Genomic DNA, 16,724 nt, shown 5'->3' with positions numbered 1-16,724 from the left:
TCCAGCATCTTGTTCTCACAGTAGCTAACTAGTTCCCTATGGGAAGCCATAAACAGGACATAAGCAAGTCTGTTTGTGATTCCCAGCAACTGATATCTCCAACAAAATGCTGCCTCCAATATTGTGGAGGTAGACCACAACCATTGTGTGGCTAGTATCAATTGATAGCCTTATTCTCTATAAATTTGACTTATCTTCTAAAGCCAACCAAGTTGGTGACCATCACTACAACTTGTGCTAGTGAATTCCATAGTTCAACTTTTTCTTTATTTTATCAATTTCTATACCATCTAAACAAAATAAACGGTTTTCAGCATGGGTTAAAACATCATTAATAAACAGCAAATACAAAAAAAAAATGAGACCATTTCCTGTAACACACCATTAACTGAATAGTGTATCCTTTTTAGTATCAAAATAAACATTATGCATTATGCATTAAAAAATGCAAGGAGAATTCGCAGCCAACACAGAAAGCAAGTATACAAAGTATTCTTAAAAGAAGAGGAAATGATTTTTTTTTTACAAATGGAAGCTCACTTGTAGACAGTCAGTGCAGTAAGAATGTCAGAGTAGGACCAGAGTTCAAATCTGCCCTCGACCATGAAGCTCACTGAGTGACCTTGGACCAGTCACTCACTCTCATCCTAACCTACCCCACAGGGTGGTTGTGGGAATTGGAGGAGGAAAACTCTGTATTCCACCTTGAGCTCCTTGAAGGAAGAAGTGGGATACAAATGCAATAAATAATAACACAAGATATAAACGAATAACTAAATATATATATATTCCAACTTAAAAAAACCAACCCACAGCCATATGACTGACAACTACGTGCTGTGTGAGGAAGCATTTTCTTTTGGTTCTCCTGAATCTTCAAACATTTGGCTTCATTGCATGTCCAGGAGTTCTGGTACAGTACTGTATTATGAGCAGGAGAATAATCTTTTCTCTTTTGGCACTTCGGTCCGGAGTTCGTGTGCCTTTTGTTTCAAACAAACTGGAGGCGTTGCTCCACTCTGTATTTGAAACGAGGTTTGAGTGGGGCTGTGAGGAACGAACGAGTCTTCTTCCGAAGCGAGCAGCGTGATAAGAAGCCCGTTGTCCTTCGAGGAGCATTAGGACTTTCGGGTGCCCAAAAAAAGAAGCCGCCGGATACGCCCGTGTTTTCACGGCGAGAGCTGCAGTACCCTGTGCCTGCCAGGAGGGGGCGGGCTACCTTGGGGATCGCTGGGGAAACTGAGAGCGGCAGGGAGAGAGAGAGGCGGGGCGGGGCTTGGAAGGATGGGGGAGGAGTCGGGCCGCTGCCCTTGCGGTCGCCATGGAGACGGGCCCCGCGGCCTGACCCGCGCCGAGGAGCCTTTGGTCCAGCAGGGCCCGCCCTGAGGAAGGGGGCCCCTCAGCGCCCTCCCGATCCCGGGCATGAGGCGGGTGCGTGGCCGCCCGGAACCGCCACTGAGCTGGAGGGGGAAGGTGAGGAGGACGGACTCGGGCCCCCCTTCCCCCGGTGGGTGGGGGTTGGATTTATTCAGCCGTCGGAGTGAGGCCTTTACCGGCGGGGGGAGGGGGGACCGTGGACTTATGGGGTGCTCGTGGTTTTCCACGAACCTCTATGAAGTATTTTTTGGGATGGAGGAAGGGACTCTCTGCCATCACCGGCGTCTTGGCTGAGAAGAGCTGGTCTGTCTCTCTCTGGCTGTCGAGTTTAAATCTATTTTAATATTTTAATATTTTTTAAAAATCTACCTCTGTTTAATTAGTGCTGGAATGATAATAAACTTTCTCCCGAAGTGAAAAGCAAGCACGATCTTGTACACGTTTACTCGGAAGTTATGCAGGCAGTTATCTGTGCACACTTTTCTAGGAGTGAGCCCCTTTGATTGGGACACACAGTAGTACAGTATAAGAATTTTTAATTTTTTTAAATGCTTGTTGGACTTGGAAGCCTTAACAGATTTATTATGGCCATAAGCCTTCCTGGACTACAGTCCACTTCATCAGATGCATGAAGTCTTAGCCCGTGTTACAGGTATAGTTAAACACTGGGTGCTTCCAAATAACCTGTTTGTTATTCAGAGTTCAGACATCCAGATTTGTTTTCAGGGAGGCTAGACACTTTCGGCCAGAGGTTTTCAACCTTTTTGAGTCCACGGCTCTCTTGATGTTTAACTGAGCTTCTTGGGCATGGCTGGACCGCATAGCATGTTGAGAACTGAAAATGCAAGTTTTCCATTATTTGTTCTTTCCTTCCACTGGCTGGCTTTTCCTAAATACAATTTGAGGCATTTGGACAGTTGTGATTTACAGTATGAACTGACATTTTAATTTCTCCATACTAGTAGTCTCTGAACATCTCTAGATATACTACACCTAATTTTCTAAGGCATGGGCCGCTGTTTCTCTGAAAGGTATCTCAGTTTTCACTTTTCAGAACTTGGAAAGGCATGTGGAAGAATAACTCCCCTTCTTCCCAGCTTGGAGACAATATGTTTGCTTCCAGTTCCAACCAACCAGATCACTATATTTCCTTCCTCAATTAGCCTTTGATAATTCCGATAACTTTTAAACACCCACTTACCAGCTAGTTCTTACTAAGGTGGTAGACAGTGTTCGAAACTCTCATTGTTTTAGGCGCATTTTGCGACGGGATTTCATTAGCATGAGCAGTTTTTCAGCCCTAGGCGCAGTACTGCGCCTAAAATTTCAGATACTAATAATAATAATAATAATAATAATATATTATTTATACCATGCCCATCTGGCTGAGTCTTCCCAGCCACTCCGGGGGGGGGGGGCTCCAAATCGAATATTAAAACAATAAAGCATTAAATATTAAAAGCTTCCCTAAGCAGGGCTGCCTTCAGATGTCTTTTAAAATTAAGATAGCTGCTTATTTCCTTGACATCTGATGGAAGGGCATTCCACAGGGTGGGTGCTGCTACCGAGAAGGCCCTCTGTCTGGTTCCCTGCAGTGTGGAAGCAAAGGAGGACCTTTTTCTGCCTCCCCGCTTCCAGCTACTCTGAAGACTGGAGAAGAGACCCTCTTAAGAATATTAGGGGTTGTGGACAGGGGAAGGACTAGACCATGTGAAAAAATGGAACATAATATTTTAGCTGTAGCACATTCATTTTCAGCAGTGTATTCTTGTTATTAAAAAAGTGCACCTAGACATTCTGTTGTTGTGCCCATAACCTAGGTTTAAGGTGCCATTTAGCTCCTAGCTTTCATATCTCAGTTTCTAACACTAGTGGTAGACCTGTGTCAGGGCTGTACCACTTCAGACTGTGAGGATGCTCACATAACTGAATGGTCTTTTGTACAAAAAGTGTTCTCTATGTGGAAACTAGCTTGTCTAGGAGAAGGTTAGGCAAGAATCATTTTGCTTGACATAAAAGGTAATAGTGATAGTTGGAGTAGACCCATTGAAATTAATGGTTTTCTTCTGATTTAGCTGGAATGGGGGACATACCATTATATGAGTGCCCCCCTATTTGGACAGACTGAAGTCGTGCAGCCTAGACAAAGGTTTACCATTTCAGTGAGAACTAGATTGTAGTATTGTTGGCACGCCACCCCAATTTTTGAGCAGAATGAGATTCCAGAGGTTCCAGGCACTTACTCAGTGGAAGAAGGTTCGGCAGAGACTGTGGTGTCTTTATGATATATGGTTTGGTTGACATCCATCTGTCTCGGGAGACAATGGAAGAGTACACTTTCGGGGGTGAAGTCAAACTGTTGGAGAGTTACAGTGCTTGCTGTGGCTGTAGAGACCAAAAGGGGAGAGACATGTTTTGTTGCAGCTGGGTCAGATGAAGGCGTCTGGTTGTGCTGATGCAAGTGTACCAAGGCGTTTCTTCTGCGCTCCTCCCAGTGGTCATGTGTCCTCGGGTCACTGCTGTGCATATACCGTGTTTCTCATATTATAAGACACGTCTTATATTTATTTTTTCCTCAAAAAAACACACTATGGCTTATTTTCAGGGGGTGTCTTATTTTTTCCTCCTCCTCCTCCTCCTCCTCCTCCTGCCACGGCCGGCGTTGCTGCTGCGCCTATCACTATGTCTTATTTTCGGGGTATGGCTTATATTCCTTGAATGCTTAAAAATCCTGCTATGGCTTATTTTATGGGTATGTCTTAAAATATGAGAAACAGGGTACAACCTGACTGACTGATATATGGTTTATTTTCACATATATACAACCTGACTGTATGATGAGGGTGTTCACAGCATTAACAATCCAATTTGGTCTTGCTTCTCCTATAGCATTGGATTCAAATGAAAATCAGGCACCCTCCACCTCTCTCTGACTTAACAGCCTGCTGCTTTTACACATCTAGCTCACATCACTCAACTACCAACTCTGGTGTTTGTCTTTCTAACTACCAGCAAGTTGAGGGAAATCATAGTGTGATTGATGCTATGTAAATTCCTGAACCCTCAGGTACAATGTAGGACTTGTCTAGGTACGGGAGCTTCTGTTAAGTGCTGTCTTGCAGAGCTATCAATTTATATTTTTTTGTCTCCTTAATCATCTGCTGTGATTCATAATAATATGAATGTTTACAACACTTTCTTTTAATCCTCACAACAATCCTGTAAAACAGTCTAATATTACTATCCCTGTTTTCCAAATGAAGAAGTCTGGATCAGAAAAAATAGTGGCTTCCCTAAACCCATCTAGTGCGTACATGATTGAGATCAGATTTTAACTAGAGACATCCAGACAATACTACATACTACACAAGCTTTCTGTGGTTGCCACTTGAGACTGTTTCTCTTTCAATTTTATTTTATTTTGCAATCCTTGACTACGAAAATTTGGGTGTTTTGTATTTGAGTATTGTGAGCACACGTGTACAGTCCTTGTGTTGTAGTGTGTATTTATAATAAAAGTGCCTAGGAGACCTGGCAATACACTAGTGTTGTGTTCCCTAGGGAGTGGCATCAAAAGTCACTCCTCTGCCAATGCATGAAATCATTTGCTTTAGCCTCTGCTTAAAAAACAAAACAAAAAACCTCTGTTAAAGGAGAATCATGAATTTTCATCTCTTGTAGAAGTGTCTGTTGTGTTCCAATTTCACCAGCCAAAGCAGACAGTAGATAGCTTGCCTCTTTTAGCTTTTGTAGTTCAGCTAGTTTCATATATTAGAGAATGAAGTGGGCTTTGCATTGCAATAAAGGATAGCCTATTTGGTGGGTTTTTCCATCACACCTGTCTTCACTGGATTAAGATGAAATGGGTCAAAAAGTACCCAGCAAAAGATACAAAATTGTTTTTAAAAACAGTGTTACTTAAAATGTAAAATATCATTTTTGTATTGAAGACTTTGGCACAGAAGCCTTTCTCTATGTATTTTTTCAAAATATTGTTTTTGATATGATTTAATCCTTCTAATTTACTCTGACTACAGAGAAAAGGACTGTGGGCCTTATGAGAACATTTTAAGAGCTACATGATCAGATTAAGGGAGCCTGCACTGAGAAACTGAGGCCACCATCTTGCGGCTGGGGTAAGGGAAGCTTCCATGACTTCTGCAACTTTTATAGTCTTCCGTGGCCTTGGGTTACTCCAGGTTATACACACCTTGTGAAGCTTAGAGTTTTCATGTGACGTCTTTGCTTGTTTGTAATAAATATCAAGTAAGGGTGACTAATGGAATCCCCTGCTTTGCATCTCAGGAAGATAAGACTTAACACAAGTCTCTTCTTCCCTATGTTTGCTTGTCAAAGTACTTGGCATAAATGCAGAAAGTCATTAGACATGCTGGTTAAAGGCAGACATATGGATAGGGGAGGGAAAACTTTGCTTTATAACTACTTACGTTTGGTGAGATATGTTTCCACGATGCACTAGTCTAGAACACACATACTCATTCAGCTACAGGAGTTGGGATGCAAAGCATTACACAGTTCTCACCTAGAGCAACTGTGTAATGCTTGGCAACATTGCACCTATCTCAACGCCTAACAGTATAACAGATGTAACGTTTAGACCTGGCCTAAGCAAACCTCCAAAGAGACAAGACAAGCTGCAGTATTGTCTTATGGGGTGGTCTTTTTATTTTTTATTTATTTCATAATTTTTATACACTGCCTGCTTTTTAAAAACCTCCAAGTGGTTTACAGAACAATAACATTATCAATAGAAACAGTTAAAAGCAACTATTTGAAACTTTTTATTAAAAAAAAACAGCAATAAACTATAAACAGATTAAAACACACATGAACATTCTACAAATCAGGGTGGGCTTGTCTGAAGAAAACTGTGTTTAGCAGGCACTGAAAAGAGGACAGTGAAGGTGTCTGCTTGATGTCAATAGGCAGGAGGTTCCAAAGTGTGGGTGGAGGTTCCAAAGTGTGGGTGCTGCCATACTTAAAGATCCATTTCCTACAAATGTAGAACAAATTATATTATGTGGCACCTGTAACAGTGCCAGTTCCGCAGATCAAACGTAAGTGGGTATATTTGGGCAATGCAATTGATCTTTCAGATAAATAAAGCTACACAAGCTGTGGCACATTATGTTGCCACCCCTCTGGTGTTTAGACAGGCCTTTTCTGCACAGAAAGCTTTGATTGAGAGAGGTTTTATCCCTGTAAAATTTGTCTTCTGGGGCTCTTTCAAGAAAGCATTTCCTCATTTTTCTTTTCTGCTTCTGGTAGATGAACATCTGCAATAAACCACCTAATAAGACAGCACCAGAGAAGAGTGATGAAGCAGCTCATGAGGTCCAGTCCCAGCATGCCCGGAAAAATGGCTGGAGCTGGCCTCCACATCCATTCCAGTTTGTTGCTTGGCTGCTCTACCTCTTCTTTGCAGTGGTTGGCTTTGGTGTCCTTGTGCCACTCCTGCCTGCGCACTGGGTTCCTGCTGGGTATATTGTATCCTTACATGTTGATGTTTCAGCATAGTAGTGCAAAAACAGCTGTCACAATTACTGGTGAGGTTATTTAGGAATGGTAGAAAACCTTTAGTGAGCAAAATCACTTGAGTGTTCCTGTCATTCAAACTATACCCTTACTTTACTGCAATTTTTAGGATTGTTGCATTTGAGTAATATCTTACACTTTCTGAAAGATTAAGTGCAACTTTCTGTACACTAATGGCTCGTGCCCTTTTGCTGTGTCCTTTTGCTCTCAACGCTGCCCACATCCCTTGTTAATTTTACTTTTCCTGTGCCTTAGTGAATGAATGATAATTTGAATCATTTGACCCACTTGGTGACAAAAGAGACCTTTTTCTTAACTGAAGAGATTAAAAACTGTCAGTATATTTGTAGAGACAACCCTTAACTGTCCACTTCAGTGTCCCGGAGTGTTTTTTCTCTGCCATCTAGTTGTTCATCTTACAGCAGTTTCTATTGACCCAGCTGATGACGGTGTGCGAGAGAAGAATTACCAGGGGCCACTCATTACTTTCAATCGAAACCAGCATGCTCACGTCATTGAAAACCGCCACTGTCACATCTGTGATGTCAATGTGTAAGTAATAGTCTTGCTCTTCCTTGTGTTTTCTGTAAGTTTATTGCATTGATTCCTTTCACAGACAGCAGTCAAGTATTGGAAATATCAGATGAAGCATGCATGTAATAGTTGTGGAGTTATATTCTACCGTCGTTGGAGAACTGGAGATTTATTGTGCACAAGGCTGTCAACTAAATACCCATTTGTGGTTCCTGAAGCAGTCCAGTTATTAATTTTTCCTCAGTTCAAGTTATGGAAGCAAATATTGCCAGGGCAATGCTTTTTCCTGTTGGTAGGGTTCTGTGTTTTTGTTGTTGCTTCATTTCAATGGAAGCCAGTGGCTCTGCTACATTGGTGGCAGGAAGTCATGGACAACACAATAACCACCAGCACCATTGTGTAGGAATTTCAGCTTGCCCAACATACTCGTTTTTCAGTATTTTTATTGTAGCATTAAGAGAGGGGCTAGAATGCTGGCAGGAAGCATAAAAGTCAGCAGCAATTAAGAAAAGAGCAATGGTCTTGTGCTGCTTCATTGCATTTAAGTGGGAGTTGCATTGTTGCAAAAATATATAAGTAGGCTCAATTGGGTTTGTAGCCTGAGAACAGGAGGAGAAAGAGAGTGTGTAATGTTGGTCTTTAGTGAAGTTAGGTGTGCTATTCTTCCCCTTTTCTTTGTGTTTTAGGCATCTAACATAGCATCCCAGACTGTGACAGGCATGAGCAGCAAACTGTAATTAGTTCCGTTTTTCAGGTTTTTCCCATCTAACATGAACATTCCTTTCTTGTTGTTAGGAGCTCCAGATCAAAGCATTGTGGGACCTGCAACAAGTGTGTGTGTGGATTTGATCATCACTGCATGTGGCTCAACAACTGTGTGGGAGAGAGGAACTATTGGTATGGTCATGTCTTTCACAGCATTAATCCACACAAGCAAAGCTACTGTGCAAGACTGTTGAATCACCCCTGTGCCTTGTGTTTCAGCCATTATTGTCCAGATACCTAGTTTCTCTCCTTTTCAAAATTACAGCATACTCCATACAAATCAGAGAGCACCCTTAAGTTTTTAGCCAGAATTGTATGCCTACTTCTTCAACAGCTTTTAAAAGGGAGCACAGATGAGAACTTATTTAGCAAACAGCTGGACATAGAGCTCACTTTCTTGTTCTGTTGCTTCTGGCTACTGAAGGTTAAGCTTTGTCCTCTTTTAGTAGCTCTGAAGTAGGTGATGCCAACCTTTTTTGGCATGTGTGTCACAAGTCAAACTTAAATTGTGATAGAGTTCTGTAGTGTGTGCCACAGTACATGCACATCCCTCTGGCCTTTGGGGCAAAAAAACAAAATCCCAACTTCACTTATACACTAATGTGGTCTGAGCAGACAACAATTGACCAGGAAAGGGATCTAAGGGGTCATGGTGGATAGTTCAATAAAAACACAAACCCAGTGTGCATTAGCTATAAAAATATGAATCCATGTTTGGGGTCATTAGGAATAGAATTGAAAACAAAACTGCCAATATCATAATGCTGTTATACAAATCTATGGTGTGACCTCTCAGAATACCATGTTCTGGGAGTAGACTTTCAAAAAGGATGTTGTAGAGCATGAAAAAGTTGCAGAAAAATGATTAAGGGGCATGAGCCCCTTCTGAGGCTCTTATGAGGAAATACTATAACGTTGGGGGCTTTTTGGTTTAGAAAGAAAAGCAAGCTGTATAAAATTATGAATGGTATGGAGAAAGTGGATGGGAAGAACCTTCTTCCTCTCATAATGCTAGAACTGGGATCTTTCAACAGACAGAGTAGTGCTAAGTGACCTTCTATTTCTTTGGCAGGCTTTTTCTGAACAGCGTGATATCTGCCATCCTAGGCCTTCTCCTAATCCTACTCATTGCTTGCTACGTTTTTGTGGAGTTCTTCCTTAACCCCATGAGGCTGCGCACAGACCAGCACTTTGAAGGTATCAACCCACACTCTGCAGGAGGAACTGTCTCAATGTGAACAGGATTTCACTTTTGTTCAACTAGGTTCCCTCACGCAGCACCTCTAGTGATAAGTATCGCAATTATCATACACTATTACAGCATTCTATGATCAAGAGCGGCATGATGCAATTTCTTAAATAGTTACCGGTAACATCTAAAAAGAGAAGTTCAAGCTCAAAGCTTCTTAGAAATTGTTCCCTTTGAGCAGCAAAGGTATTTTGCACCTTCTCAGTATCACTCCCCTTCAGATGTTCCATGGTTCCAGACTTGGCTTCAGTTTCCTTATTTGTATAATTCTGTTTTCTAGGCCTGAAGAACCAGACAGATGTGTGGTTTGTGTTCCTTCCTGCTGCTCCCATTGAGACACAAGGACCTGCCATTTTGGGTTTGACTGGGGTTCTGATTCTCCTGGGGCTGCTGACTCTATTCCTGTTGGGTCACCTGCTGATCTTCCACATTTACCTCAGTAGGTATCACTTTTTATCCTGCAGTTCATGTTAATTGGGGACCCCCGCTGTGCACATGCTGTGTAAGGAGCAACTGGGATATGTTTTCTATTGTCTATTTAAATACTTTGCAGAGACTATAAAAAGAAGTAAGTATTTGCACACAGGCTTCCAATCTAAGGCACAATACAACAGAAAAAGGAAATGAGAGAAGAGAAAAGACAAGCAAATTCAGATACTAAGTCTTAAAGTTACATAATTCCCCTTATAAGTAACCAGCTGAACTGGCCACTGAGGAGGCAGTTTTGGGAGAAGAGAAGCCAAATAGCAGTTGGTCTCTCTTCTCTCTGCTCAGATTAATCTTAACTTTTCTTAGCATTTTTATTCCAACAGTTGTCTACTTCCATTCCCCAGTGGTTGAGTGTGTGTCTATCTATCCCGACTTTCAAATGGTGGGGTAGTAATAAGCAGAATGGCAATTGTAACTTCCCATTCATTCGAAAGTTTGAATGCAGCTGAAGGTGGCAGGGGCATACATTCACTTATGGTCTCGATAAGTCTGGATAGACAATGGAATTCATAGTACTCTTCCATCACAGTTCTCCAAGGACCACCCATGACTGTTTTGTTTGGATTGGAGTGTTTTGCATGCAGTGTTTACTTAACACTTCTGCCCTTTGATTTAACAATGAAAAATGTATTATTTATTGAGAACCCATAAGGAGGATGTTAGTTAATAATTTTGAGCTTTTCCACCTTTATTCATGCAGTGTATGAGCTGGCAAATTTTCTATCATTTAATTCTTCTCTTTTCCGTTTCATTAGTGTGGCATCGATTGACCACCTACGAATACATTGTGCAGCAACGCCCCCCACAGGAGATGAAGGATCCTGCCAAGCAGCTAGAATCCTGCCCTCCTCAAGTGAGGCCTATTCAGGTATTGCAGGGGTGGCTAACCTGTGACCTATGGGCTGGATCTGACCTGACGAGGCACACAGAGTAGTTTGCTGGCTCCTGCAGCTTATCTTCCAGTCTCAGCATGGTGGCACCCACCACTGAGACTGATAGTCAAAGTGCTCTGTCTGCTCTTTGGAGATGAAGTGTAAAAGGCAGCACTATGGTGGTGGTGTTTTAAAACCTACATTGGGAATGTATTTAAAATCTTACCATAAAAGGTCTTTCTCTCGAGAGCTGGCAAAGCTGCTTTCTGCAGGGATTGGGGAACTCAGTCGTGCAGCTGATCCAATTGTGCCTCTCCCTGCCCCACACCTGGCATCAGGTTTGGATGAAATGAACTTGTGGGCCTAATTGGGACCCATGCCAAGCCAAGTTGCATCCACAGTCCTGGGATTTAACAACCCTGATATAGATAGAAAAATCTCCTTTAACTCAATGTTTCTAGCAGAGGGCACTGATTTGGTTTAGTGATCAACTCAAGGATTACCAACCTTATATTTGGATCATTTAATACTGACCAAATTATTTTTTAAAGAGAAAAACAGCATTTACAACTTTTTTAAAAAGAATAATTTTAAAAATAATTAAAAAATAATTGATGCAGCATATGCCTGATCAATCCTCTCTTGGAATGTATAGACAGTATTCATATTGACAATAAATTCAGTTGTATGATTTAAAGAAACCATCCATTCCAAGTGAATTTTGTACACTTTGGGTACAAAGTGATCTTCCATAGACAGTTTAGGTTGCATACTTGAATCTAGATTTGAGTTGAATTTCAAATATGTAAGAAACATGCAGAAAATTGTGCAGACTAAGACCAAGCTGTCAAAGGGAGGTGCAAGCCATGACTTGAACATGGCATTAATTGAGAGCAAGTGACTTTTTAATGAAGTGATTGATAGTGTTGGTGCTCAACTAAACACAGCATAATTTTATATAGTTCATAAACTATTGCCCAAGCCTTTCATCTTTTTATCATCTAGAATACAGCTAGAAAAAGTGAACTACATGCAAGTGGCTCTGTTTTTATTTTGGCTGAGATTTTTTAAGAAGTTGCAATCTGTTCATGTTTACTTGGGAGCAAACTCCATGGAATATACTGGGACCTCCTTCTGGGAAAATATATTATAGGACCAGGCCTTTAAAAAGTAACGATGATGTTGAAATCTACAGGCACCTGAGCTAAATAACCAAATGTTCCTTCCTTGCCCCACGATATGGAGGCATTTGTAGAAACAGGGTTTTACAGTAATTCTGACTTACAATAAAGAGAGGGAAACTAACTTGCCAGGATGCCTGGGTTGTTCACATGCCTCTGTTTTAAAATAACTCTTGCATATTTCAGGAAATGCAGTTTTATGTAGGAAGCCTTGGATATACCAATCCTGAGATCCCGGTGGAAGACTCTACAGGATTAGCATCTGGGAAAGAGTGAGTAAAGCTGATGCCAAGTTTCTTTTCATATAACTGAGCTTACCTAGAATCTGTTCTAGAGTCACAGCAAGTATGGTAGAGAGGTTAGCTGTTTCTGTGAATGGGCTATAAGAGAAGCGTCCCTGTGTATAAATGTTACTAAAGGGACACATGGAACAACTTTTATCAAAGCATTTCCTCAAATTATGGAAAAGAGATTAAATACAAATTATTAAAATGAAATATACAGAAATTCTCCACATTGCAAATGGATTTCACATGAAGAGGAAAATATGTTAATCTTTTATAATTTACATGGTGTAACATTTTTATTTTGTTACTTCTTGTTTTTGTATTTTAAAAAAACCAAAACTGAAGGCATTCCTTCTTTCTGAAGAAATTCTGGGAGTTCAGACTAGAACTCCAGTAGCAAAGGCTTGATGGGCTGACAAAGGAGGTGAAGCTTTTATCTATTGCAATGTCGATGGATTGGTATGTAAGAAATCAGCACTGCCTGTTCTGTTTTCAGCCTAACCAAGTTCTGCATTCGCAGCGATGGCTCAGACACCAAGCTCATCCTTACTCCTGAGCAATCAGAGGTGCAAGATGGAGACCAGCCACAGGTGAGAACTAGAGCTGTGAGTTCTAGTCTTTTATGCTGGGGCTGTGCTGCTGCGCCTGATCTTGGGGCATAAGTCATCATGCCACACTTCCTCTTTCATCTACAGCTGTTATCCTTCACAGCTGAACTTGTATCCTTGACATCTTCCCTTCTGTGGTTAGTGGCCCTTTATCTGCTTGTATCCTTCCACTGAAGCAAAATTACAAAGTTCATACTTTGATGGCAGTATGAGGAATGGGGTTCTGAATGCTCTTAAACTGAAAGCAGTGTTGTACTGAGGCTAAATATGAAAAGGGTCAGATGTGCACTTTCTCCTTCTTTTTCATGTTTTCATGGAAAATCATATCTCTCATTCTGAGGGTATTTATTATTTTATTTTTTAAATTGTATACCACTTAACTGTAAAAAAAACCCTCCTCTAGGCGGTTCTCTCTCTCTCTCACACACACACAGAGAGAGAGAGAGAGAGAGAGAGAGAGAGAGAGAGAGAGAGAGAAAGAAGAGAGAGAGAGAGAGAGAGAGAGAGAGAGAGAGAGAGAGAGAGAGAGAGAGAGAGAGAGAGAGGTTAGGCTGAAAAATAGTGACTGTCCCAAGATTACCAAGTGAGCTTCATGGCTAAGAAGAGATTTGAACCTGAATCTCCCAAGCCCCAGATCAACATTCACACTGACTGTCAATCATCAGTTATAAAACCATTTTAAAATGGAAGGAAGTGGTACTAGTTTGATACCTACCATCTTGCTTGTTTTACTTTTTGTCTCTCCTCCCTCCTTCCTTAAAGGGGCTCAGTGGGACCACATTGTTCTTTGCCCTTACTCACCCCCCCCATGTTATCCTCAGAGGTTTTTAGACTAAGAAAGAGTGACTGCTCCTAGGTCACCCCGTGAGCTTCAAGGCTCAGTGGGAATTTTAACTCTGGTCATCCAGGTCCTTCCTTGTTACCCTAATCCGGGATTGGCTAACCACCCAAAGCATTTTCCCCTGCCTCCATGTCCCCATCTGTTGTGGCAGTTGCAAAACCATTGTTGTTTTTTGTTTCTCTCTGCTCAGCCCACTCCCTGTTGAAACACAACTTACTTCCTCCATGGTCATCAGAATGATCATTTTATGAGCAGGAAGGGAGTGGTAACATTCCCTCTTCAGTTGATTGGCACAGATCAGTTGAAGCAGAAGGCTGTGTGGTTATTCCTGTGAGTGTAGCATGAGAGTGTATTTTGGCCACACCACTGGTATTCAACCCCAGTAGGCTGGCCAAGGGTGAATCTGGGCCATGGGCCAATAAAAAGTTAGCTCCTCCTCCTCTAACCATTAAAATTGCAATGATTTTAAGCAGTTTTGTCTTGTGTAATTTCAGAAAAAGAAGAAGAAAAGGAGAAAGAAGTTGCATAAGGTCCCCTCTTCTGTGTCAGAAGAAAGATCCAAGGTGGCTGATAGCCCATGGTCCTCTCTTCCAGCTTTACAACCAGGTAAAAGGAAAAGGTGGAGAGAGTCAGAAGTAGAAAGTATTAGAATAGAGTTTATGGGGTCATGAATGGTGTATGAAGGCAGGCATTTTCTTAGTTTAATAAATAACCTTTCGGTGAATAGAAATTTTGGGCATGGCATTATATAGGATGTTATAGACATGTTTTGTACTATTGTTTTAAACAGCACAGTTCTTTTTCTTTTTTATAATTATGCCCCCCCCCAAATAAAATAGGAAAAGTAAGATAATGCCATAGAGATCCATAACCACAGCTGTCTTAGGTTGATCGGAGTTCTGTGGAAAACTCTTTTCCAGGCCAAACAGCCTTTAGGGAGGCACCTCATTTTCTCTTCCTGCAGCATTGCACAGCCTCTAAACAGTGGAGCATTTCTTCTCAGCAGCAGAAACCATATAACTCCTTATTATCACATGTGACCACTAGCTGACCAATCAGTAGATTCCAGATTTAACTGCAGAGCTGCCACCTCTCCTTTCTCTAGCTCACTTCTTTCTACATGCCAAAGAGTAGATTCATACTCCAAAGCTATGGAGACTGGAGCACTGTTCTGTTTGCCTCTTGGCCTTTCTTGTAGAACAGGGGTGGGGGATAGGATCTAGCTGCTGGGCCTGATCCTGAGTCCCCATGAGTATGGTAGGTGGGCAAGGTGGCCTACCTGTCAGTTCCTGTCAGTCATCAGGTGATGCAACAGAACTTACTAGTGTAAATGCTGGTCAGTACTTAAAGCAAACCCCTCTGTGTGGGGATTGGCTGCACTGTAGAGTTCCTAATTGAAACATGCCAGTTGGGAATTCAGAAGCACAGCCAATCCCTGCAAGGCTTGTTGTCACCACCAATCAGGTGATTGATGCTGATGGCAAGCCTCACTTGCCAAAGAACAATCAGGGGCACACTTTAAGGTTTCCAATTACTGATTTGCAGCCACATCTCTACCTGCCCACATCTGATACCACATATAAGATCATGTGTGGTTTGTGGAAGATGTCCTTACAGGGCATATTACGAGCCCTTCCAGACTTAATTTGGTCTGTGGTCTAGAGGTTCCCCTCCGTTGCTGCTGAAGGAGGGAAATATCATTTCCTAACACCCTCTTCCTCCTCTTATGTTTACAGAACTTTCCATCACAGGTGCCACCTCCTCAACATCCTCGTCCTCCAGCCTTCGCCTTCCCATGCCGGCTGCCCCTCCCAAAATAGTCACACCCACAGGCAGCAATGGTCCTGTCCAGGCTGCAGGTCCTCCAGCTGACTACCATTCCGAGTCAGCAGAGTCCATGGATGAGATCCCCGTGGCTCAGACGCGTCTGGGGAGCAGTGCCCCAAATGCAGCTTCCCAGAGCAACGCTCGGCATCTCCCCTTCCCCACCGTCCACTCCAGAGGGGGAGGAGAGAAGCACCAGAACACCACGCACAACCCAAAAGACAAGAACTGTCAGCCACCTGCAAGGCAGCGGGTGGAAGAGCTGGAACTGTCTCCTAAGATCCCAACCATCTTTGTGAGCAAAAGCAGTGGGGAGCCACCTGTCCCCAAACCCTGGTCCAGTGAAACATCATTTGAACCCCCCCACAGAAAATGCTCCAGTAAACGGCACGTGGATGATCAGGACTGCCACGTATGGGACTCAACCACCAGTTCAACTGCAGCCTAAGAGCCAAGGCAGAAGAAGGGATATGTGGGCTGCTCACTCTCCAAATATATTCATGTTCAAGGATTTAATCTTGAGTCATCTGTCTTGCTCTCTGGAGCTGGCTGGTCATGGCTCCTTGTTAACCTGCCTTTTGTGGATGGGGGAGAGGGCTTATTCCATCATCTTTGTAGCTTTTGCAGGGAAGTCATTTTGTCTTTGAAGGCAAATGGAATTGTAGAAATCAGCTCCTGGGCAACAATCTTTCCTCACTGATGGGTACCAGGAGGTCTAAAAGTTTAAGGCTAAGCCTTATAGGTGGTTGGATTCGTATTTCAAGCTCTCTTACAGATCCCACAGAAGCAAGCCTGTGCCCTTTGCTTAACGCAGCGTATTCCTTTGGGGTGCCAAAAGCAGCTACCACAACAGTGCAAGGAGTATGGTGGGAAAGTCACTCGTCCTACAGTAGCAGTGTATAGTAGTTTCCTCTGGAAACTGCTCCCTGTTTTTCTGTCTCTGTCTGAAAGGGTTTTCTCTTTTCTATGATGACTTATTCTTGCCTTGTAATGCAGATTCACTGGCCTCACCATGGAGGACTTGCCTCGATGCCCAAGGGCCAGAACCAGGGACTTTGAGTTGGTGGCTTCCCTTGAAAATGCTGTCTGGGGAAAATAAAGCCCTTTGCAAGGTGTGCAAGGAGATCAGGTCCTAGGATGA

General features: G+C 42.4%; 1 protein-coding gene across 2 annotated transcripts; it reads left to right on the top strand.

The window, feature by feature from the left end:
• The first annotated feature begins 1,281 nt into the window (after positions 1-1,281).
• ZDHHC1 (zinc finger DHHC-type containing 1) lies at positions 1,282-16,094 on the top strand. 2 transcript variants are annotated; one of them, XM_035118047.2, is made up of 12 exons: positions 1,282-1,473; positions 5,415-5,513; positions 6,667-6,885; positions 7,310-7,485; positions 8,263-8,364; positions 9,305-9,429; positions 9,762-9,920; positions 10,726-10,838; positions 12,210-12,295; positions 12,831-12,900; positions 14,254-14,365; positions 15,496-16,094. In XM_035118047.2, exons 3-12 carry the CDS (start codon positions 6,667-6,669, stop codon positions 16,029-16,031), a joined length of 1,698 nt encoding a protein of 565 aa, XP_034973938.2. In that variant the 5' UTR covers positions 1,282-1,473; positions 5,415-5,513; the 3' UTR covers positions 16,032-16,094. The 2 variants fall into 2 exon arrangements, with proteins under 2 accessions (XP_034973938.2, XP_034973936.2); XM_035118045.2 differs by having other exon boundaries at positions 1,283-1,473; positions 12,807-12,900.
• The last annotated feature ends 630 nt before the right edge of the window (positions 16,095-16,724 follow it).

Source organism: Zootoca vivipara, chromosome 6 (genome assembly GCF_963506605.1).
Source record: "Zootoca vivipara chromosome 6, rZooViv1.1, whole genome shotgun sequence".
In the NCBI taxonomy this organism is placed as follows: Eukaryota; Metazoa; Chordata; class Lepidosauria; order Squamata; family Lacertidae; genus Zootoca; species Zootoca vivipara.
The sequence above is the reverse complement of the archived record's forward strand: the minus strand, read 5'-3'. Positions and strand labels throughout refer to the sequence as shown.

Bases quoted from the DNA above. Each gene is read 5' to 3' on its own strand.
- ZDHHC1 (XM_035118045.2), top strand. From the start codon at position 6,667: ATGAACATCTGCAATAAACCACCTAATAAGACAGCACCAGAGAAGAGT. The intron at 9,921-10,725 runs GTAGGTATCACT...CCGTTTCATTAG, and splicing joins GATCTTCCACATTTACCTCA to TGTGGCATCGATTGACCACC. The intron at 12,901-14,253 runs GTGAGAACTAGA...GTGTAATTTCAG, and splicing joins AAGATGGAGACCAGCCACAG to AAAAAGAAGAAGAAAAGGAG.